The 24,016-nt window shown below is 43.5% G+C and overlaps 2 protein-coding genes across 2 annotated transcripts; both read right to left on the bottom strand.

Annotated features, from left to right (window-relative positions):
* Positions 1 to 2,314: 2,314 nt before the first annotated feature.
* On the bottom strand, positions 2,315 to 6,918 carry LOC136447670 (uncharacterized). Its single transcript, XM_066446711.1, has 5 exons — positions 6,532 to 6,918; positions 5,618 to 5,936; positions 4,780 to 4,951; positions 3,706 to 3,891; positions 2,315 to 3,220 (listed from the first exon to the last, which is right to left on the bottom strand). Exons 1-5 carry the CDS (start codon positions 6,635 to 6,637, stop codon positions 2,993 to 2,995), a joined length of 1,011 nt encoding a protein of 336 aa, XP_066302808.1. The 5' UTR covers positions 6,638 to 6,918; the 3' UTR covers positions 2,315 to 2,992.
* A 5,959-nt stretch (positions 6,919 to 12,877) lies between these two features.
* LOC136447091 (all-trans-retinol 13,14-reductase-like) lies at positions 12,878 to 23,336 on the bottom strand. The gene is made up of 11 exons (XM_066445775.1): positions 22,980 to 23,336; positions 21,406 to 21,588; positions 20,676 to 20,809; positions 19,964 to 20,071; positions 18,833 to 19,034; positions 18,180 to 18,377; positions 17,482 to 17,604; positions 16,905 to 17,024; positions 15,845 to 15,979; positions 15,166 to 15,335; positions 12,878 to 14,182 (listed from the first exon to the last, which is right to left on the bottom strand). Exons 1-11 carry the CDS (start codon positions 23,194 to 23,196, stop codon positions 14,000 to 14,002), a joined length of 1,773 nt encoding a protein of 590 aa, XP_066301872.1. The 5' UTR covers positions 23,197 to 23,336; the 3' UTR covers positions 12,878 to 13,999.
* Between the last annotated feature and the right edge of the window lie 680 nt (positions 23,337 to 24,016).

Genomic DNA, 24,016 nt, shown 5'->3' with positions numbered 1-24,016 from the left:
CCTGACGCAGCGCTCAAAACGGTAGTAGCTATCAGTAGTACGGCTCCGGTCACCAGCATTATAAAGCTTTGGTTAAAACGATCCAATCTGGAACACTGGTAAAAGGCAATTACAGAGGTACTAATGCCCCAGTCAGTGGCTACACATGGTGAATTTGTCACAGTGACAAATTCACCTAGTTTAGAGCCATGAGGCACAGTGAGCTATCGGAAAATTGCAAAGACGTCACTTGTTTTTGACATCCAGTTCGCTTATAGATTTGACCTTCGGAAGCCAGAATATCCCTCCGCCAGTGTCAAGTAGTACCCGCCAATTTAGGAGGCTCGTCACGTCCAAATCAGTCCAAAGCTCACTGACATACACTTTTATGCTTAATTAGAGGAGAGATAACCAAAAAAGTAGCATTTGTTATATTGTTTCGCTGTAAAAGATCTGTAAACAGCGCGACGTAGGTAGCGGCCGCGGACAGGTGCCATTTTACTTCCGGGTGAGAAACGGTCGCTTGTGAAAGTGAAAGTATAGCTGTAGCAACTAACATGTACTTTGATAAATTGGATTTCTTACGGTTGAAAGCATAACCGTCGAATAGAAAGCTGTCCAGGCAGGTGGCGCTGGTCAAAATCAGTATACATGACGTAGTTTCTATGAATGCCGTGTATGTTTACATGTAGGACTACTGTGTTTACGTTGTGTGACAGAGTGATACACAAGGCCACACAATCGACCTACGGGGGTCCCTACCTAGGCTCCCTACCTATGGAGGGTCTCTTTGGTCCCTAGCTATGGAGGGTCCTTAGCCTATGCAGGGTCCCTACCTATGGAGGGTCCCTCCCTACCTATGGAAGGTCCCTAGGGTCGCTCGTGACCTATGGAGTGTCCCTAGGCTCCCTACCTATGGAGGGTCCCTAGGGTCGCTACCTGTGGAGGGTCCCTACCTATGGAGGGTCCCTAGCTATGGAGGGTCCCTAGCTATGGAGGGTCCCTACCTATGGAGGGTCCCTAGCTATGGAAAGTCCCTAGGCTCCCTACCTATGGAGAGTCCCTAGGGTCGCTACCTGTGGAGGGTCTCTAGCTATGGAGGGTCCCTAGCTATGGAGGGTCCCTAGCTATGGAAGGTGCCAAGGGTCGCTACCTACATATGTAGGGTCCTACCTATGGATGGTGCCTAGGGTCCCAACCTGTGGAGGGTCCCTAGCTATGCAGGGTCCCTATCTATGGAGGCTCCCCACCTACGGAAGGTCCCTAGGGTCGCTACCTATGGAAGGTCCCTAGGGTCCCTACCTATGGATGGTCCCAAGGGTCCCTTCTTATGGAGGGTCCCTACCTATGGAGGGTCCCTACCTACGGAAGGTCCATAGGCTCCCTAGCTATGGAGGGTCCCTAGGGTCGCTACCTGTGGAGGGTCTCTAGCTATGGAGGGTCCCTAGCTATGGAGGGTCCCTAGCTATGGAAGGTCCCAAGGGTCGCTACCTACATATGTAGGGTCCCTACATGTGGAGGGTCCCTAGCTATGCAGGGTCCCTACCTATGGAGGCTCCCTACCTATGGAAGGTCCCTAGGGTCGCTACCTATGGAGGGTCCCATGGGTCGCTACCTATGGAGGTTCCCAAGGATGCCTTCTTATGGAGGGTCTCTAGGGTACCTACCTATGGAGGGTCCCTAGGGATACATGCAGTTCTGTAGGCTGCTTTACCACTATACCAGGTCGGAGTCAATATACTAAAATCAATGACAATACAAATATACATACACCCATGCTGAAATCAAATACTGACATAGTCAGAAATAGCGCTGACAAAGTAAACAAGCTTGCGACCGCGTATCCTTCACCACGGCAAAGATGTGCGTTTGAATAATCAATTATTTGACATGATGACATTCATACAAAAGCTTTGCGATTGTTTGTTTGCATACATACGCCTCGGGGCGTAACACACCAGTTTGTACTGAAGAGTACACGCTGCATATCCGGACAGATCCATATGATCCACTCACACCGGGAAGGACCACTACCCTTTTTAATAAGTGTGGTGGGTTATTATTTTACATGCTTGATGTGTGGCTCTCCTTAAACAAGGGACCTCCATTTAACGTCCAATCCGAGGGACGTCCCCAACCTAAACTAGGTACTTATTTCAACCTGAGCAAAGTGAAGAAAGACGCATAAAGTGCCTTTACCAAAGGCACAACGTCAACGGGACAAATCAGGGGACCCAGGATTCGAACCCAGGACCTATAGGTTCTGGGCCAAACACGAGGTGCACCAAAATATGTAATAGTATTTACAAAGAGGTTTGATAAACGAAGGTTTAAATAAATATTTCAACATCCTTATTTTGGATAAACCTTCTTGATGCGAAGGAGGATTCGAAACTGAAACTTATGTCATACAGTACCGTTACATTATGCAATGCTAGAATGTGTTTCAACATGTGCCATGTGCTATCCCTGTGTTTATGTTTAGTTTTCTTAGGATCATTTACACATACCTCTAGCATGCACTTCCTCTGCTACTATACTTCTGCAATTCACGTGGATTCCTTTCATAAAATGCCATTCAGTTCCATACACGCATTGGCGAAACGACTATTTCTAGAGACAACGAAAATGAAACAGCGTACATGTACTTGCAACGCACTGTCATTGGCAGTGTTATGAATTGTAGAAGTAATCATTTGTTTACTAAAAAATAGATAACACATCTTCAAATCTCACTTGTATACAAGGTGTAAAGAGATATGTGTCCATAGTGTGGCTGTGACAAACTAACAAACAATACAGTAATACTGCACATCAATTTACCAAAATTTACGGAAAAGATGGATATATTCCAGACGACGAAACACAAGTTACAAAATACGGCAAACAGGTGGATCTGTAACAGGGAACTCAATTAGGGCTGTGGACAAGCAACTTTTTCAACTTAGAGGAACGTATTGTCTTACGAAAGCAGACATGTCTTTCGGGTATTTCGTGTGTGTACATTACTGTGTCAATTACTATCCCCGTGATGATCCCACCAAGCTACTACGTCTTGTTCAGGGTCGCCCCCTAGCGGTTTGACGATGTCGTGCGCCGGTGGGTAGAAGAGAGTGTCCCTGATGCTGTAAGCGCGGCCAGCTCGCCTGTAAGCCGCCCGGATTTGGTCCCGTACGGTCCGAGGGTTCTCCCAGTCGGTGTGAGGTGTGTCGGCGCCGATGTTGTGCCGTAGAAAGGACTCCTGTGGATTGGTATAAAGATAAGATAAAATATTATTATGCTAGTGTGTGTGTGTGTGTGTGTGTGTGTGTGTGTGTGTGTGTGTGTGTGTGTGTGTGTGTGTGTGTCAGTGTGTGTGTGTACAATGTATGTGCTCTGCGTATGTACGTACAATGTATTGGTATTTACGTATATGTGGTACGTGTATATATAAGTATGTGTGTATGTGTGTGTGTGTGTGTCTGTGTGTGTGTTTATCTGTCTGTGTGTGTGCGTCTGTGTGTATCTACAAGTGTTTGTGTGTATGTGTATGTGTGTGTGAGATGAAGGGATTGTGTGTGTACGTGCCTGCGTAAGTGAAATCGTTCAAAAAGGTTGATGACATTTTCTTGACTAGCAACATATCGTATAACATACTCAGTATTCAGACAGTTAGCTTACAAGTCAATTATATATCCACACCCCTTCAACCAAATCCTTGGGGGTCTACATTGCTACGTTCCCTACCTCTGGTTGTAGTAGAACGAAGCTGTTTTCGCTGTCGAAGTTAAATCTAGAGTGAGTCTCCGGATAGCACGGCGCGAAAGTCGTCACGAAGAACGTACACCCGTCAAACTCAAAACACCAGCCTCGCTTGGAAACATACGACTTGTCCATACAGTGTACACCGGCGGGGTCCGTATCGGATAGAACCTAAAAGAAATTGAAAGTGAACCAGTTTAGCTCACTGAACAGCTGTTCTTCCACTGGTCGTGACAGAGAAGACAGACACTATGTACAGTTTTTACAGGTTCATTGTACGGGGAAATTCCCCTAGCTCTTTTCGGCAAGCACTATGAACAGTGGACCACGGCTTAACGTCCTGTCCTGAGGACTGCAACCCTTTCCGGTAGCGTGCATGTCGGGTGAGCGACACAGCCAGAATCAAACGCTTCTAGTTCTAGAGGCAGGGCCGCTAACCACTGGACTACGCATGCTACCTTGGTGAACGGGTCAACTGGGTAAAAATGGTAAAGCATTCATCTTCAAGATATGTAAAAGCATTATGCTTTTTCGTCAAGCTAATAGAAGTAGGAGTGCAGTACGGCTTCGCTGCGGCTCGTGTTTTGAGTCAACCAACCCTACTCTTCTCAATAAGTACGTTGGGTTCGTTTACGTTCAGAAGTTTGACGCCGTATGCTAATGACCAAAGTCCAACAATATGTACTGGGACACTCCGACTTTACGTCACCATCCGAAATTTATTCCTGCAACCCCTCACGCAATGCCCAAGCGGGGTTTGAACCTCCGCCCTGTGTATCGGCTTGAAAATCTGACATACGTTCATTCTTTACAATAGATTTTACGATGAACAGTTCGTATACCGGCAATTCTATCTCGTTATCACAATATGAAGTTTGCTAATATGTATACCAAGAACAAACGGTCGAAGATATTTCGAAGCCTATGACCTTATCACCGATTTCTGGTCCAATTTAACGGATCTACCCAGACCTAAGGATGTTTTTTCTCAAGTAAAAATGATTTGATATGTCAAATTTCCAAGGTGGCATTTCTTGAGTCACATTGAGTCTTTCTTACCTTTAGAAGACGTCTTACTCCGTTCCCAAGTTTCTCCGGAGTCGCGCCAAACTCTTCTCCGGGCAACTCAAACAGGAAACCGTCGAGCCCCAAGTGCGATTGCGCGGCACAGAACTTGACAAACATTGGCAAAGACCTATAGAAACAGTATGCATAGTAAACTCGTGTCAATTAAAACGTAGCTGTATCACAAACCTTTTCACTGATGCCAATGCATGCTGTGAGATACGGGGCACTATTTGGTAACGGAGAGGGCAAACAATATCATTACCATGACAACGCGTATGCGTCTATGTTACCATGGTAATGATTGTGAGTTATCCACTTGCAACACCCAGATGAAAAAAGTCTATGTCCACACAGTGAATTAATTATGAATTGCAATTACAACGTTGCCAGTTCTTTTTGTACAAAAATGAAATTGTCATTATAGACATATCGAACGCTTCGTACCTTCTTGTATTCTCCTCTTGATTTTAGAGCAATTATTTCATTGGACGTCACGTGACCACGTAGGGTGATGAGGTTGATCCCAGGACAAAGGAAATTTGAAAAGAAAGGGACAACGTCATTAGCTATACAAATAAGTAAGTATAATTTATCACATTACTAAGTAAGTAAATGTTTTACACGGTTTTAAGGCCTCCCTTCCCCTCCCTACGAAGGTATCAAAATATACCATAAACGTAGACCACTAGAAAGGGCTTGATCATTACGTCTTTAAACTTCCGCAGATCACGGTTAAGGAGGCAGTTTTTGACTCACAACATCTGCTTGGAGATTAGGAAAGAAGGTCCTTTTGTTTATCTAACGTGAGGAAATATTCAAAGTTTATTGCAGGTCTATCAAACATAAAAGGTTCCTAAACCGACCTAAGCTGAGTTGGCCGTTCCAGTCCGTCGACCCCCACAACCGAGCCAACCTAGCGAACACACACTCTGTCCCGTCCTTCACTGGTGTAAAACTCTCCAACGACCTACACGACATGGCGTCGTAACACACGATATCCAGGATCTGACGTATGTATCTTTCTTCCGCGTCTCTTGGGATGTTCTCATCTCCATGGTTACCGAATTTCCGTAGCCTAGGAGACGGTGTGTTCTGGAGAGATGACGTCATAACTTCATCCCGTTGTGATCGTAACAGGAAGATGGAAGCTGCAGTAAAATGAATATTTTTGCAGGATGATGATAATGTCGATTTTCTTTATAATCTCTCGCTTTTAGATGATTAAACATGAACACTGAGTACCCTCTGTTACACACTGGTAAGAAAAAAAACATTATCTTATATAAAGTGTTCTAGCTTACTCCCCAAATATTCGCAAAATCAAAGTTTGAAATAAAATCGGCTCCTGCAATTCCAAAGCCGCTAGGGGGCCAAATCTAAATGACTTACTCCCCCTCCCAAAAGCTCTCTACTACTAAAAAATCATGACCACAGCATGTTAAGATCACGAGATATCAAAACCGAACGTTCCGCTGCAGTATCATAGCAAGTCGCTAGGGGGGCAAAATCTATTCATTTTGAGGTCTCACCAAGACCTTAACCCATACCAAATATCAAGACAATCCATCCAGGCATTCTTGACTTATCGTGGTGACAGGCAGACAGACAGACAGACAGACAGACAGACAGACAGACAGACAGACAGACAGACACACACACACACACACACACACACACACACACACACGAACGCCAAAAGCATAACCTTCTCGACGAAGGTAATCAATAATCAAGGTGGTTTACCTGCGAAGAGCACCAACGACAGCAGTGACCCAGCCGACCAAACGAAAGATGCGTACACGAAATATAATCCACACAGGACTCGGATAGCTGTCGGCAGTGTTTCCATGTTTCTTGACAAGTAGTATGCTGTCCCTCAGTGACTTCGATCGCCGATTTTCAGAGAATCCCCTTCGTCTTTTACTGAGGTATCCTTGAATACAGAGCAACCCGACTCCTCTGTTGTAGCCTGGAAACCATGCCGTCGGGAGCTCCCTGGTTTCTCTGCGGCGCTCAGGGAGTGATGCCCGCCCGCCCTGACAGATTAGCCCGCCCGGGGGTAGTTAACTACGGTGGCTGCGAAACTCTATATGGCAGCTAGGAAGACAGACTGACTGGGCCCGGTTAAACACCCCCAAGCCGTCACCCGTAGAGACTGGAACCAGGCTACCTCTGTAGAAGCAACACCCACTGTACAATCTCTTTTCACATTCTTGTTGATGTTTGGATAGGGTTGGTGGATTATGACATCATCTCCGCGACACGTCATACGGGACAGCGAGACACAAATGGCGTAACCCGGAAGTAGGGCAAAGTCTAAACAAGGGGGAGGGGCGCTTGTGAATATATAACGTGTTGCGCTGATTCCAGCATAAATTTCTTTGGTGGAGAAGTCTTTATATTCGGTCTTGCATGTGTTGCTTTATCATATGAAGAAGGGGCAAACTGAGAGCAGACTGTCAAGCAAAGCAGTGCTTGAAACTCGCAGGCTATTCATAATCCTGTGAGAAAACTGAACTAGGAGATTCTGAAAGGGGTTAAATGTCGACTTGTTCTTCGTTTATCTGCGATGGTTTAGATTTAAACCTCCTTCGTTCTATGCATATGTTGTTTATTGACGGCTTGGTTGAGTTACAATACCTTTCGACGTTGACGTTACATGTGTGTGATTTCTTTGATATGTCGATCAAATACGTGTTCGTGTTTTCTTCATTGGGATCGATATAATAAACCCCCTCCCACAACCATGAGTTGGGTAACATTGTGCAATAGTGATGCGTCATCAAATTGAGCTATATCTATAGAAAGCTCGCCTGTCATGCCATCGTAATAGAATTGATATCTGTTCTAAGTATTCTACAATCAAGGGCTAATTTAAACATGGTTTTAATTCAAAAGCTTTAAAGTCATAATCTAACAAAATTGAACACATTCTTTGAAGACATCGCGTAGTCTAACCCACCATGTAACCCTATACCCTCATTGATGTAACTAAGTAACACCAAGCACACAAGCCCTTGTTGAAATAAGCCCCGTGACCCTAACCGTATGTATGCTCTACCAGGTGTATCAGAGTATTTACAGTGAATAATTTGCTGCACTGGGTCCAACGAAAGGTCCAATGACTAAGTAATAGACCTAGAGGTACCTAATGATATGTCTATAACTTGAATACCATCAGAGACTGCCCCCCTCCCAATCCCCGGCATACACCTGGGCTGTAGACTGGACAAGTTTTTCTACCAACCCCTCTACGGGTCGACATTGGGGTGTTTTACCGGACCCTGGGTCTGCTATATTGCGTTTCTGTCTTCTTAGCTGGCATATAGAACAGTTATCGCCTCTCCGTAGTGAACTAATTAAGCCAAACCCGTAAACACACCCCCGAGCGAGCTAATCTGTATGGGCGGGCGGGCATCAATCCAAGCACCGTAGGTGATACCGGGAGCTTCCGATGGTACAGTTTCCAGGCTGCGGTAACCCTGCCCTCACCCAGAGAACCAGGCTGTTTATCGGACCTTTTAGCCGTTTCCTTCGGCGGCGCAGAGCTCCAAGGCCGCCGATACAAAATAGCGCACCGGGGGAGTTCTAGCCCGAGAGTTGACCGGCCATTACCTGGCTACAACTCCCCGGAGCGTTAAGTTAGATCGGGCGGGCTGACTGTCTTGGGCCGCCGAAGGGAATCGCGAGCGGGCCGGTCCTAGTCTGGCTCCCAGGGTACATCCGACGATTCCACCTGTGGTCTTGGCCTGTAGCCCCCTCCTGCAAGACAGCCGAACCACTGACCACAAACACAGCACAGTGCCCGTCTGCTTACGAGAGGGGGCCCGTGGGGAGGGCTGCCCACCGCCTAGCACCGGTGTTACCGCGGTGACTGCGCGGCCGCTACGGGCAAACCCGCCCCTCAGGCCGGGGGTTTGGTGGAGCGAGCCGGTTAGAAAACCGACTCAAGCCGAAGTAAGCGTTATTGCTTGGTAGTCGTCGCTTGCGTGGGGTTGTGTCGAAGTAAGCGAGACATTGTGAGCACCGAAGTTCAAGCTGCGGGCGAACGCTGAGGTCCGTCCGCAAGCCAAAACCCTGAGCCGATACTAAGGAATTGTCAGACGACAGGGCCTATTTATCGTCTGACATGACGTCACCTAGTTACGCGTTGCTATATTTGGGCGGGGCACACTTTGCACTATTGCACAACACGTCGCAACATCGGAGGGTCTGATAAGAGTTTTGCGTTCATCACGAAAGTAGTGGCGTGCATGTTTCTCAGGGTTTCTACACCTATTGTGAAATCATTTCCATGTATCATAATGTAAAATACAATTTGTGGCGTGACTTCTCGATACTTTCGTTTCTTACACCATCGCACTTTGTTGTTGTTTATCGTTGATAAAGATTGTCAAAGTTTGATAACCTCCAAACATAGCCCTAAATGTTGTGTCAGCAGATTCATGAGTGACCTTTGAATACAAGTAGCGTCATTAAATATGTAAATAACGTTAGCCAGCGCAAACAAGCCTCAACATGATGATACGATAAAATTAGAACGCCCTGTGAGTCGTGAGGTCTAACCAATAGATTGACTTTGACCAAAACCAATTTAAACCTCCTTGCTTTGACTGATAGTGATAGGAACAACTTTACAACTCTTGGAGAAAAAACATCATAAATCAGTGCCCTGGTGAAGGGAATAATTGGGAATACTGTAAATGCAGACTTATTCGCGATGGTTTTATATACGCGGTGAACTCTTTACCGCGAACTTAAAACCAACGCGAACAGCCGCGCCGTTCCATTGTGTGACTGTAGTGCTAGTAGTGCTATTATTGTTTCAAAACCACAGCGTACACTCCAGTTTCTCCCTACCGCGAAGTTAAATATATTAATTATAATATTTTTAACAGATAAAAGTTGAAATACCATCCCCTGCGAAAGTAATAGTGTTTTTTTATAATCATTTGTAATTCAGGATTAATTCCTCTAAGCGTCACCCCTACGGGCCAAAATAAATGGAAGTCATCGATAAAGAGCGAGCGAAAAAGCTTCCCTCCCTAACGTTCTTGATCAAACTAGGTCGTACCAAGGCTGGGAGAGCACAGGATAGTATTGGGTGGGGAAGGTCTTTCAGTACTAAGGCTGGGGAGAGTACGGGATAGTATTGGGTGGGGAAGGTATTTCAGTAGTAAAGGCTGGGACGATTACAGGATAGAACTGGGTGGGGCAGGTCTTTCAGTTGTAAGGTTGGGGAGAGTACAGGATAGTACTGAGTGGGGAAGGTCTTTCAGTACTAAGGCTGGGGAGAGTACGGGATAGTATTGGGTGGGGAAGGTATTTCAGTAGTAAAGGCTGGGACGAGTACAGGATAGTACTGGGTGGGGCAGGTCTTTCAGTTGTAAGGTTGGGGAGAGTACAGGATAGTACTGAGTGGGGAAGGTCTTTCAGTACTAGGGCCTGGGAGGGTACAGGACTGTACTGGGTGGGTACAGGACTGTACTGGGTGGGGAAGGTCTTTCAGTACTAAGGCTGGGGAGGGTACAGGATAGTACTGAGTGGAGAAGGTCTTTCAGTACTATAGGCTGGGGAGGGTACAGGATAGTACTCGGTGGGGAAGGTCTTTCAGTACTTAGGCCGGGGAGGGTACATGATAGTACTGGATGGGGATGGTCTTTCAGTACTAAGGCTGGGGAGGGTACCGTATAGTACTGGGTGGGGAAGGTCTTTCAGTACTAAGGCTGGGGAGAGTACAGGATAGTACTGGGTGGGGAGGGTCTTTCAGTACTAAGGCTGGGGAGGGTACAGAATAGTACTGGGTGGGGATGGTCTTTCAGTACTAAGGCTGGGACGAGTACAGGATAGTAATGGGTGGGGAAGGTCTTTCAGTACTAAGGTTGGGGAGGCTACAGGATAGTACTGGGTGGGGAGGGTCTTTCAGTACTAAGGCTGGGGAGGGTACAGAATAGTACTGGGTGGGGATGGTCTTTCAGTACTAAGGCTGGGACGAGTACAGGATAGTAATGGGTGGGGAAGGTCTTTCAGTACTAAGGTTGGGGAGGCTACATGATAGTACTGGGTGGGGAAGGTCTTTCAGTACTAAGGCTGGGGAGAGTACAGGATAGTACTCGGTGGGGAAGGTCTTTCAGTACTTAGGCCGGGCAGGGTACAGGATAGTACTGGATGGGGATGGTCTTTCAGTACTAAGGCTGGGGAGGGTACAGGATAGTACTGGGTGGGGAAGGTCTTTCAGTACTAAGGCTGGGGAGAGTACAGGATAGTACTGGGTGGGGAGGGTCTTTCAGTACTAAGGCTGGGGAGGGTACAGAATAGTACTGGGTGGGGATGGTCTTTCAGTACTAAGGCTGGGACGAGTACAGGATAGTAATGGGTGGGGAAGGTCTTTCAGTACTAAGGTTGGGGAGGCTACAGGATAGTACTGGGTGGGGAGGGTCTTTCAGTTTTAAGGCTGGGGAGAGTACAGGATAGTACTGGGTGGGGATGGTGTTTCAGTACTAAGGCTGGGACGAGTACAGGATAGTACTGGGTGGGGAAGGTCTTTCAGTACTAAGGCTGGGGAGGGTACAGGATAGTACTGAGTGGAGAAGGTCTTTCAGTACTATAGGCTGGGGAGGGTACAGGATAGTACTCGGTGGGGAAGGTCTTTCAGTACTTAGGCCGGGGAGGGTACATGATAGTACTGGATGGGGATGGTCTTTCAGTACTAAGGCTGGGGAGGGTACAGGATAGTACTGGGTGGGGAAGGTCTTTCAGTACTAAGGCTGGGGAGAGTACAGGATAGTACTGGGTGGGGAGGGTCTTTCAGTACTAAGGCTGGGGAGGGTACAGAATAGTACTGGGTGGGGATGGTCTTTCAGTACTAAGGCTGGGACGAGTACAGGATAGTACTGGGTGGGGAAGGTCTTTCAGTACTAAGGCTGGGACGAGTACAGGATAGTACTGGGTGGGGATGGTCTTTCAGTACTAAGGCTGGGACGAGTACAGGATAATACTGGTGGCGAAGGTCTTACAGTACTAAGACTGGGGAGGGTACAGGATAGTACTGGGTGTGGAGGGTCTTTCAGTTTTAAGGCTGGGGAGAGTACAGGATAGTACTGGGTGGGGATGGTCTTTCAGTACTAAGGCCGGGGAGGGTACAGAATAGTACTGGGCGGGGATGGTCTTTCAGTACTAAGGCTGGGACGAGTACAGGATAGTACTGGGTGGGGAAGGTCTTTCAGTACTAAGGCTGGGACGAGTACAGGATAGTACTGGGTGGGGATGGTCTTTCAGTACTAAGGCTGGGACGAGTACAGGATAATACTGATGGGGAAGGTATTTCAGTACTAAGGCTGGGGAGGGTACAGGATAGTACTGGGTGGGGAGGGTCTTTCAGTTTTAAGGCTGGGGAGAGTACAGGATAGTACTGGGTGGGGAGGGTCTTTCAGTACTAAGGCTGGGGAGGGTACAGAATAGTACTGGGTGGGGATGGTCTTTCAGTACTAAGGCTGGGACGAGTACAGGATAGTACTGGGTGGGGAAGGTCTTTCAGTACTAAGGCTGGGACGAGTACAGGATAGTACTGGGTGGGGATGGTCTTTCAGTACTAAGGCTGGGACGAGTACAGGATAATACTGGTGGGGATGGTCTTTCAGTACTAAGGCTGGGGAGGGTACAGGATAGTACTGGGTGGGGAGGGTCTTTCAGTTTTAAGGCTGGGACGAGTACAGGATAATACTGGTGGGGAAGGTCTTTCAGTACTAAGGTTGGGGAGGCTACAGGATAGTACTGGGTGGGGAGGGTCTTTCAGTTTTAAGGCTGGGGAGAGTACAGGATAGTACTGGGTGGGGAAGGTCATTCAGTACTAAGGCTGGGGAGGGTACAGGATAGTACTGGGTGGGGAAGGTCTTTCAGTACTAAGGCTGGGGAGGGTACAGGATGTTACTGGGTGGGGATGGTCTTTCAGTACTTAGGCTGGGGAGGGTACAGGATAGTACTGGGTGGGGAAGGTCTTTCAGTACTTAGGCCTGGGAGGGAAAGATAACCACTCCAATTTGAAGACACAATATGACACAAATAATCAATACAACACATTTTGTAAAACTTACATTGTATATTATGTCGATTGGTTTTAATTCCGTGTATATGGAACATGAAGAATCTTATCCATTTTTTAATTCTTATACATGTATTATACATTGTATATTTTTGTTATTCATCTGATCTTAATTCTTTTACATTGGTCCCTTCATTCAAAAGTTCTTGTACAATTTACATTGTATATCATGTACATTGGTTCTCCTGAGCTCCCAAACAATCTTAAGTATTCATATTTGTGCTTCTTATGATCTTATATCATATCTTTTTCATTCATCTTATGTGAAATTCTTTTATATCGGTCCCTTGAAAAGCTTTCATTTGATTTAAATTTTCTCGATACAAAAGTGTTGCTGTTAAGGCATCATTGTATCTTCTTATCCTTGATCTTCTTGCAGAGGTTCCACAGATCTTGGATGATGTAACGCCCCAGCACTGCTCCAGCTGTGAAGACACCAGAATACACTGCACCAACGAACCCTGTTACAAAAATATCTTGCCCTGAAAGAACAAGCATTACATTTTACGACTGTCAACATCTAGATCTTGAGTAGTATCTACAATGAAATAAGATACAGTCATTAGTACTGTCTGTCTGTCTGTGAACACAATAACTTGAGAATGCCTGGATGGATTGTCTTCATATTTGGCTGGTGGGTAGGTCTTTGTCTATACCCGTTACACTACTTTTGTTAAATGTTCTATTCTCAAAAAAATGCAGGACATAAGGACAATTCTCAATGGGGATGGAGGCAATCAAAAGAGCCGACCAAATAGGATGGAAACTAGCCTGGTTGCCAGACCCACTGTGCTAAACAATACCGTAAATACAGAAATATTTGTTGTGGTCTTATATTCGGGAACTCTTAACCGCAAACTTAAAACCACCACAAAAAGTCATTCTATTGTGTGACTATGGCACTACAAATGTTTCAAAGACGAACTCAAAACAACCGCGGACAATCCATTTTCTCCCTTCCGCGAAATCAAATCCCCACGAACGTTTCTGCATTTACAGTATATCTAACCCTTTGGCTAGAGCCCACATGCTTCACTTCCAAAGTTGGCCCCGGATCTCTAATCACCTATCACAATGGATAATTACAGATTGGGTGCCATCCTTGAGGATCTATGTGAGGATGACATTCTTGCCTGTAAGATACAGCCCTGGGACGGGTGTCTCCGGCCGCAGCTTCAGCGCCATCTCGGCGTTGCAGCGCATCTGACAGTGGTCCAGCCCGTAGATCTCTCCGCGTGACACGTTGATGTAGTGATTGTTGCTGATTGGTGTTCCAACTTCGATGAAGTCGACCTGAAAATGGGACGAACAGAACAATCGGAAATAGATAGTAGGAAGCCATTATAAAAGATGTAACAAACTAGAAATGCAAGATATACAAATTTAAGAAATGATTTGTTTGAGTCTTCAGAGGCCAGGGCATGATGATCCCACCAGGTGACCTAAGACTGCCACCTTTAAAAAATGACCAAGGCCTTCTCAAGAATGTTTTGAACACCTGGATATCTAAACTTTGCATACCTCTGGGACTACTGATGCCATATTTAGTACATCTCATCATTTAGATTTTTACCTATTTCTTAACATGCCAGTCTTAGCATTTCCGACAGATATATGAAATTGATGTTTAACATCTACCCCTTTAAAGAAGTCAGATGGGTTCAATAACATTTTAAAAATGTGGCTCTACTCAAACACTGAACAGACGATTTAAAAACTTTCAATGGATTGCAACTCGATCTACCAATGGTGTGCAAATAAAGGTTTGAAAATCTGGTGAGCAGGCAGAGATTTGAACCCATGACCTTTCGATCCAGCACTGTAGGATATGACTATATTACACCCCTCACATGCGTCATGGTGGTGTCACAGTGGCAGGGTGTTTGGCCCAGGAGCTAGAGACCCGGGGTCCCCTGATTTGTCCTGTGGACATTGTGCCCTTGGGAAAGGCACTTAACACGGCTTTCCTAATCTCAGGTCACTCTGAAAATGAGTACTTAATTTATCTATTTTTACCTAGCTTCGGTTAGGCATGTACCTCGGACATGACATTAAAAGGAGGTCCCATGTTTGAGGAGAGCCACATCTCGAGCACATGACACATAAAAAAACCAGTACCACACTTGTTGAAAGGAGTAGGGGTTCTTCACGGCGTGAGTAGATCAAACCTTACAGACTGATTCGGGTTGATCTTGAAAAGTCATCTGTTATGTCAATCCTTCCACAAATGTGGTAAATAAAATAAAAAGAACAAATGAAGAAATAGCCAAACTCACTTTATCCTGTAATTGTGGGAACAGCCGACATGTTTGTTCCCACATGTGGTGTCCGATAGCCTGCTTGAGACGCTGGTACTCGTCAGCGCGATGTTTCACACGCTCCTCGTTCCATTGCTCAAACCAAGCGGGGGGCACTGAGAAGTTCAGTATAGTACACGTCGACCTTCCTGGAAAGAGTTACAATCGAAATTAGATGATAACTTTATAATAACTTAATTGCACAACAGTTGTAAAAGGTACAAAGTACGGCATCTACTGGTACATAACTAGTTACATAAGGGTAATCTACCTAATACAAGAGTGTGTAGTATGGGATTAAAATGGGCATTCACAATCATTAGAGGAATTTCTAATGTCCAGAAATTCTTTGATATATTTTCCTATGTATATCATGCATGTTTACCTAACATCATGTATTTAGGAAAATCCAGGAAAATGGAGGTATTGTTTTATGTTCTGTGTTTAACTTACCCAAATTTTCAACTAAATCAAAAACACATTGGTTCCAACTGCCGAAACCGGTATACAAATTTTTGACAGCAGTGCAACCGGCCCACTCAAAATGCATTCTAAATATTCTATGGAAGCCTGTGTGATAAAAATGGAACCCTGTATGATAACCAAAGTTATCGCCCAGTATCAAACGGTTTTGCGGCCAAGGTATGACATAAGTTACCACTATCACATCGCTGTTCCCAGGACGGGTCTTTAGCAGAAGGGAAGGAGATGAACAGCACAGGAGGGTCGGCTTCTGTGGCTTCCTCAGGTGTCAGGCTGCTGTACTCTTCATGGAGCTTCTCCATATCATTACCTGCAGACAGATCACAATATACAATCTACTATAGAATTTCAGTCACTTCATTTCACGGTAAGGAGGAAATGGAGTGCTCGCTGTGGTTTTTAGTTCAAGGTTGAAACGAGGTGGTAGCTAGGCGGGTAGAAACCAGAACAAGGTTTAGTTTGTGGTGGTTTGACTTTAAGTTCTCAGTGAAAAGGGTTACCGTGAACTGGTAGTTTTGTGTTAAGTGTTAAGGTTTCTACCCTGGCTAAATTAGCATTATGACCTTCTATCGTTTTCTAATAAATGAACTAAGAAAGAACTGTAGTTGAACTGAATATTGATAGCTGGTCATGAGGGAAGTCTGATTATAGGATTTTTTTTTTTACCATTTGGATGAGTGTTCAAGCAGAGTATGCAACATTTCTAGAAAGGGCAGACCCTCTCCTTCCACCACCTTTTACCTCCCCAACCAAAGTCAGGTACCCATTATAAGCTTTGGTGAAGTGAGGAAAGTGCCTTTCCGTAGGACACAATGTCTAGGAATAGTTCATTAAAGTTCCTTCCCGCACCGGATATTTCAGTAGCCCTTAGGCCACGCATACAGCTAGCTTTGTGCAATCACTACAGCAGGGGCTAGTCCACTAACTGGTAGTGGTGTGTGTTTAACTACCATACTCTTTCCCAAATGCTGAGTGCTAAACAGAGAAAGCAGCATGTACCATGATTATCAAAGTCTTTGGTATGACTCAGCCCGGAATTGAACTCACGACCTATATATTGTTTGCAAGGCAAGCACTTTACCCACTAGGCCATTGCTCAGGTCCATAGCTAGGAATGCTAGGAATCAAACCCATCAACTCTCCATCTTGTTACCACTTACAGCATAGTAACAACTCAGCCATTCAATGCTACCCACTTTACATGTTGCAAGAGATGAAATATTCCTTAAAGTTACCTGCAAAGAGCCAGATGTTCTGTGCCTTTAGACCCAGCTCCTCTTTTGTTCCTCTTAGACCAACAAATACAGAGAGACAGGAACAACTCTGACTAACAACCTCCAACACATCACCCAAACCTGGAAAACAATGCAGTAGATTAGTGTCTGAGGCATTTATGAAACAAATCAAAGGAGCGAGTAGAAACAAGTGATCCCAACCGAGATTCGAACCCAGATCACAGGCACGCACGCCTTAACCACTAGGCTAAAAGGTCGCGACCAGTTAGACTGGTCAGTTGGAGCTTGAACCCCCACTGTTACACTACTCCCCCTTTTCTTTCTAGACTCGTCCTGAGTCTCCGAATACGATTCAAATTTTTATTATCGAAACAATACTTGTCTCTATATCATATTTTTCGGTATGTGCAGGCCTTTATAATCTATCTTGGTGGCTATTGAGTTTTACAACTGAACAAATAGTAAAATCGTGAGTAAAAAAGTTGTGAATGGGAATGGGACCCAATTTTTTTTTCGAAATGGGAAAAACAGGAGAGGCTATTCAAAGAAGCAACAAAATAAATTGGTGTGGCCTAACCAGTCTTTTGTGCCACTTCTCTAGGCAGCAGGTTGTGGTAGGTGTTGTAAACTCCAGCAGCTGACACGATAACCGGTGCATGGATGTCCACTGCTCCAACTTTCTTGTCCTGGACTCTGACTCCTTCGTAATGGGAAAAAACACCTTTATCATCATTATCATATCAAAAGCCTTCAAATATTGTGTCTAATCTTCTAATAAAGGTAATAGCAAGGAGGTTAAAATATACTTTATAACGTCCTTGTTAATAGTAAATCAAAGCTGTGCTTCTAATATAACCAAAAACAGGATGGTCCCCTGTTTGAAGAGAGTCACACTTACCAACAAGCTATGAGTAGGCTTGTGTTGTGGTGTGTGTAGGCCAGATCTTATATCGGTTCTGAATTCCATACAGATTTAATTTTGTACATTATATGAATGAAAAGAGCTAGCAACCCATCTCAGTATATATGTACCTCCAAAACTGTACTGCTTTTTTTCCCCACTAGGAATAACAAAAAATAACAAAAAGTACCATAAAATTCCTATTTACGTACATACTTTTTCAACTTTTCAAGTCTCAAACAAGTGCTCCAGGCCAACGTCAAAGTCAAGGTGCGTACATTAGGAGGGGTGCGTACGTAAATAGGAATTTTTACAATCTACATATCGACCCCTTTGGGGCTTTCATTTATATATATCTGTGAAAAATTACAAACCCATTGCTTGTCCATTGCTGTCAATCAAAATTTGACTGACAGGTGCCCTACAAAGCACAGCTCCTCCAGCCTTCTTGATGACAGGGATGATGTGGAAAGCGATTTCGCTTGCCCCGCCCACTGGATAGTACCCGCCCTCTCTGAAGTGTTCCGCCAGGCTAGCCTGCAGGGCAAAACCTGACTTGCTGGGGAGAACACCTGTGAGAGACCAACAACAGAAGAACAGAAATTTAAATGGGTAGAACACATGTGAGAGACCACAAGCAGAAGAACACAAGGCTTAACGGGTAGAACACCTGTAAGAAACCAACAACAGAAGGTTGAATGCATAGAACACCTGAGAGACCAACAACAGAAGGCTATTAGTAAATGGCTAGAACACCTCTATGAGACCAACAACAGAAGAACACAAGGCTAACTGGATAGAACAACTGTGAGAGACCAATAAGGGCACTCTTCCAAAAGGTCATGTAGTATGAACAATTGGGTCCTCAGCTAATAATACTACAAAAGACCGGAGAACTGGTCAAAAGTTCAATCTTTGTGTTAGAAAATGGTTCTAAATTCATCCATTGATAAAATACTCAGCTTAAATATCTTTTGGCCTTGTTCTTGTAACAATAGTAACAACAAGGTACAAATTATGTACATACCATGGTCTCCAAAGTTATGTGCAAACACAGTCTTCAAGTCATCATTTTCCGTCAGTTCATCTAAAACCTCCTTGGTGGATCTTGACATGTAGCGGAAGAAGCTGTAGAAGACGTGCACAATGCCTGTCTTGACTAAAACCTTGCACAGCCAAAGAGGTAAGATCTTCAGAGCTCCTAAGATGTTTGCACTATCTTCAACTTCCTGAAAGATAAGAATATGTCTACTCAACCCCTTATAGATCATGCTATTTTCTTCAAGGTAAATAAAGTTGAACTTCAAGTGTATCTGTATCTGTATAGCTGGTATAGCAGAATGCCTGAGATGATTTAGCTGATAGATACTGAATTTTCAATAGCTGAAACTAAATTTTCAATAGCTGAAACTAAATTTTCAATAGCTGAAACTAAATTTTCAATAGCTGAAACTAAATTTTTAATAGCTGAAACTAAATTTTCAATAGCTGAAACTAAATTTTCAATAGCTGAAACTAAATTTTCAATAGCTGAAACTAAATTTTCAATAGCTGAAACTAAATTTTCAATAGCTGAAAGTGATATGCGGCTAAACAAGGTTGAATAAATGTATCCGTATCATGATGCTTGAAATGGTGCTTTTTCAAAAAAAGCAATACAAGTAGCTGAAAGTTAAAATGCAGCTTCACCACAGTTGCTGTTTTTTTTTCTTTGTTATCGCAGATACCGCAAATTCAACACCCTGCAAATATGTGCTTCCAATGTATTACTATAATTTGTACTACAGATTTGTTTCAACTGCGAAGTTAAAACACCGTGAAAATGACTGAATTTACAGTAAATTGCATGAACATGGTTACAGTTACTGCACAGTACAATATAAAATAATGAACAATCATCAAAATATACGTTAACTGTATATCCAAGCAAGAAATACTTCTCGACACCAATACGACCCGATACACACTGGGGAAATTTTCAGGACGTACGACAACGCCTTTTTTCCTGGGTGTAAATCGGCCCTGGCGGTCGTATGACAGGAATTTCTATGGCCCGTACGATGAAGTTCACCCTGGATGTAACGAGGATATGTCATTGCCATACGTTGTTGTTGTATGTCTAGAAAATGTCCCCAGTATATTTTTGGTCTAAGTGTACCTTTGATTTCTTGAGAAATGCATCAACCGCTTCCTCTTCCCCTGGGAAATGCTGCAGTATTTCTTGCTTGTACTGTTGTTTTCCACATTTGATGGGGATCCAACGCATCTGAGAATTGGAGAAATAGAAATTGACCCAAATTGTAACATCAATGAACCCAAAATCATATTCACAAACACTCACCTTCTAATATCAATATGGAAGATTCGTGAAAACTTCATCGGGAACTGACTTCCTATTTTACACTGCAGCTATGTACATGTGTCGATGCTAGGTACAATGTACTACAAAAGTTGAATCTGATTCCAACAGAGTACATAAAATATTAATAAACCCTGAAAAGATACGTCCAGACAGATCTCCAACCCAACGTCCCCAGTACAGTGCGTATAATGCACTCCTGTATATCTAAACTCAGTGCATACCTCAGGGGGATGCTGCACTAGAGATCTCTAAACCAATTGGTCTAAAAATGGCCAAAAAAACAACAAAGAAAACCATTTCAAAGGCGCATATAAAAAAATGAAAAAAATTGCCTGAGGGTATGTACCAACTCTACCAAAATATCAAATTGTAGCTCATCTGGCCCAGGGACAACCAAGATGAATCCCTTTGAAGATTTGACAGGAGGAGAAGAAGGAAGAAATTAAACATGACCAAAAACACCTTATTCACAGTTAAGATTCAAATATTTTTAAAAAGTGTGTAAAACCTTGTCTGGTTGGCCAAGCACAGCGACATCGTAGTCGTCGTCTAATCCGGCCCACTGAAGCTGCCCCTCTGTGATCTGGTCCAAAAGAACTCTGACGGTACTACTGTCCTCCATCTGCCCCACATAGTGGATCCCTGAAGGTCAAATTCACGTTGAAGGTCAATATGTTTACTAATCATTACTTGTACACACTCAACCTCAAAGCAAAAACACAAGTACCTAGTGGAAAAATTTAGATTCCAAAGCAAAGTTTTTGAACAGGATTTTGAAATACTGTAAATGCAGAAATTTTGCGGTGGTTTTGTGCTTGCGGTTTTTGCAATAAGCTCTTTGCTTAAAATCATCGCGAAAAAATGTTTTCCCTCCTACCCCCTTATCTACTTTTGTCTGAAACGCGAACTTAAAACCACCACGAACACTCCATTTTCTCCCTATCGTGAAATTAAAACCATGCGACTCAAATGTATTTACAGTACTTTCTGCCTTAGCCTTAAACAATCTCTTGCTAGCGATGATTATTTGGGCCTGTTGGATGGACTCCTATGAGTCGGCGGCTATCATAGTCAGGATCCTTTCTGGCAGAACACCAGCTGTAATATTAATTATGTGAGCAAAAGAAATACCTCTGCCCCTAAGGCATTGCCAAAAAAGACAGCTGAATAGTCTTGTTTGTTGTTATCAAAAAGGTTTAGCTAATGCTATTTTGTTATCAATGTCAGGCAAATCTCACCGCAATCAAACTGCAGGCCTTTAAGCCCAAAGGTGTGTGAGCAGCCCCCCGGTTTTCCGTGCTGCTCCAGTACCAGAACCTTCTTCCCTGATTTCGCCAAGATGGCCGCCGTGGTCAAGCCTCCCGGTCCGCTACCGATCACGATGGCATCGAGGTCTGAAGGCACCTTCTCGACGGAGAATGCTGTTTAAGAAAATATACAACAAGTTAAAAAAAAAAACAGTCGGGATACTTTAGAGTATTAGACACTGTCGCCATGGCTCAAGTGGTAGTGTAACCCCGTTACTTGGCCATGGATCAAAATTCCATGGATTGGTGGGCAGGGTGAGGTCCAGCTTGGACATATTGTGAGGGATTGCATTTATCATTTCAGATGGTGACGTAAAGCCGGCAGCCATGTGTATTACTAATTATCCTTGCTGATATTTAGGAAGCTTCAGACATTAAGCTTCAAGTGTCAAAACCCTGCAAGTAAAAGAACCCATCACACTTATTGTGAAGAGTGGGGGTGACCCGGTATGCTGAAAATGGGAGCCATAGCAAAGCGGTATTGCACTATAGCTAGTAGCTATCAAAAATTGATTATAAAAAGTGCTTCACATTGAGTTCCACCTGCATATTACTTGATTTTTTTCATTCACTTTGAAGTCTCACCTTTGACTTGGTGCACCTGAGTCTGAAGCAAAATTTCATACGGTCAAAAATTAAGATACCATTGTCTCCACCCCTGTGGTGTCACAAAAAACAATTACGATGTCTATGCAACATTCACACATCCAAATGTTCATGTCAGGCTATTTTCACAAAAACAATCTTTATGAATACAACAAAAATTCAGCGACTTTCGTAAGGTCTACCATCTGCTACATCTATACATACAAATAGTAAAGTGGATACAAATGGATGAATTTACAAACAGATATATGAATATATCAACAAGTTGTGTTAAACGTATCGTTGATACTGTTGGTTCACATGACAATACATGTAGTTCATAAGTTTAAAGGTCACGAGAGAATGCTGAATCATTCTGACACTGCTATACCGTATATCATAATAGTTTGTGCAGTATCATAATTACTCAGCATTGTTGCATGAACTTTGTTGGCATGACCTACTGTAATTCTTGATTCATTAACTGTAAGTTGATTTTAGCTAATTTAACGGTCACTGATCAATTGCTAAAATTTAATTATCACAAATATTTGATCACTAATATTTGAGACAGTAATGTTTGTTCCCACTGTTAAGATTAAGTGCTGTGACCTACTCCATTTTCCCCCAACCGTTATATTTTCCTGCCGCTTACTAAAGTGATTTACAGTACATTTGTATATACATATTATATGCATGTACCTCGATCATGCCAACAAAGTTCATGTAACAATTATTCAAAATCATAAACATATTACGATTCAAAAAATCAAGCATAAAAAAGTTCAAAACTTTCCTAAATAAACACCTATTTACATTTTAGATTACACATTGTGAAAATGCTACAAAATTTGAAGAAAAAAATTATGTTATGGCTTAAAAGGTTGAAATAAATTATTTCCCAGACAACAGTTACCTACCGGCGCCCTTCTTTAGAATCTTATTCCTGGCCTCCTTGTCGGTGACCAGAGGTGCGGGTTGTCTCCTGAAGTCCTCCTTGAAAGGGTTGCGTGACTCACTCCTTGAGAACTTTCGAAGGAGGAACACCGAACAACTCAAGACGGAAACGGAGATCAGAAAGGCGGTGGCTGAAAGGTTCTCGGCTAGAACTGTGAAATACGTAGCCAATGTAGCCATGATCAAAAAACAAACTTAAGACTCTCTTAGTCTACTTAAGGACCTAGTTCGATCAAGGACGTTAGGGAGTTTTCGAGAGAAGCTTTTTCGTCCGATCTGTACCGGTGACTTTCACTTTAATCTATCAAGCCGCAAGTCTTCACATGTACTGATCAGCTGTGACCCTTGACCTGCAAATCAGCTGTTTGGGACAGTCCATTCATTTGTCCCGTAGGGGTGACGTCTAGAGGCATCGATACGGAACTAAAATGATCATGAAAAACAAAACACAACTAGAATTGTGTTTTGTATTTTGCTGTTTTTGTAAAGTTTAAAAAATCTATCAGCCTATAAATCAATCAGCATTTAAATCAATCAGCCTTTTATTTTAGTTTCAATCAATCAGTCCTTGATCGAAACTGCTTTAATACCGATTGCGCTGCACGATGCCAGGAAGGTTATCATTTGCATAGATTATACCAGTAGATCATGATCATATTCTCCATCCAAATAGCAGAAGTTGTCTTAAGTATGACAGTGTTATCTTAAAAAAGGCTATTCTGGCATTTTCTGATCAAGTTATGCAAACTAGGATCTCATTTACATAATCAATATTCAACCATGTTCACCTTCACATAGCGTCCACATGCCACACAAGTATGAAAGTCCAGTTATTTACTAATATCAAATTACAGTATTTTCTCAATAATTATCCAAATTAGATCTTCATTTGCATATCTTTTATCAATCAATGTCCCTCTAAGTCTCAATTGCATGCACATATGTTGCGTTTTTGAATGGTCCTATCATGGAATGCATAATGCATAATTGCATTTTGAGG

Source organism: Branchiostoma lanceolatum, chromosome 13 (assembly GCF_035083965.1).
Source record: "Branchiostoma lanceolatum isolate klBraLanc5 chromosome 13, klBraLanc5.hap2, whole genome shotgun sequence".
In the NCBI taxonomy this organism is placed as follows: domain Eukaryota; kingdom Metazoa; phylum Chordata; class Leptocardii; order Amphioxiformes; family Branchiostomatidae; genus Branchiostoma; species Branchiostoma lanceolatum.
Note: the sequence above shows the minus strand (reverse complement) of the source record. Positions and strands in the feature narration are given on the sequence as shown.

Coding starts and splice junctions, on each gene's coding strand:
- LOC136447670 (XM_066446711.1), bottom strand. CDS start 6,637: ATGGAAACACTGCCGACAGCTATCCGAGTCCTGTGTGGATTATATTTC. Junction 5,937..6,531: donor GTCGTTGGTGCTCTTCGCAG/GTAAACCACCTT, acceptor ATTTTACTGCAG/CTTCCATCTTCCTGTTACGA. Junction 3,221..3,705: donor TCGTTCTACTACAACCAGAG/GTAGGGAACGTA, acceptor ACCAATCCACAG/GAGTCCTTTCTACGGCACAA.
- LOC136447091 (XM_066445775.1), bottom strand. CDS start 23,196: ATGGCTACATTGGCTACGTATTTCACAGTTCTAGCCGAGAACCTTTCA. Junction 21,589..22,979: donor GATTCTAAAGAAGGGCGCCG/GTAGGTAACTGT, acceptor TTTCTTAAACAG/CATTCTCCGTCGAGAAGGTG. Junction 17,025..17,481: donor AGAAGTGGCACAAAAGACTG/GTTAGGCCACAC, acceptor ATTGTTTTCCAG/GTTTGGGTGATGTGTTGGAG.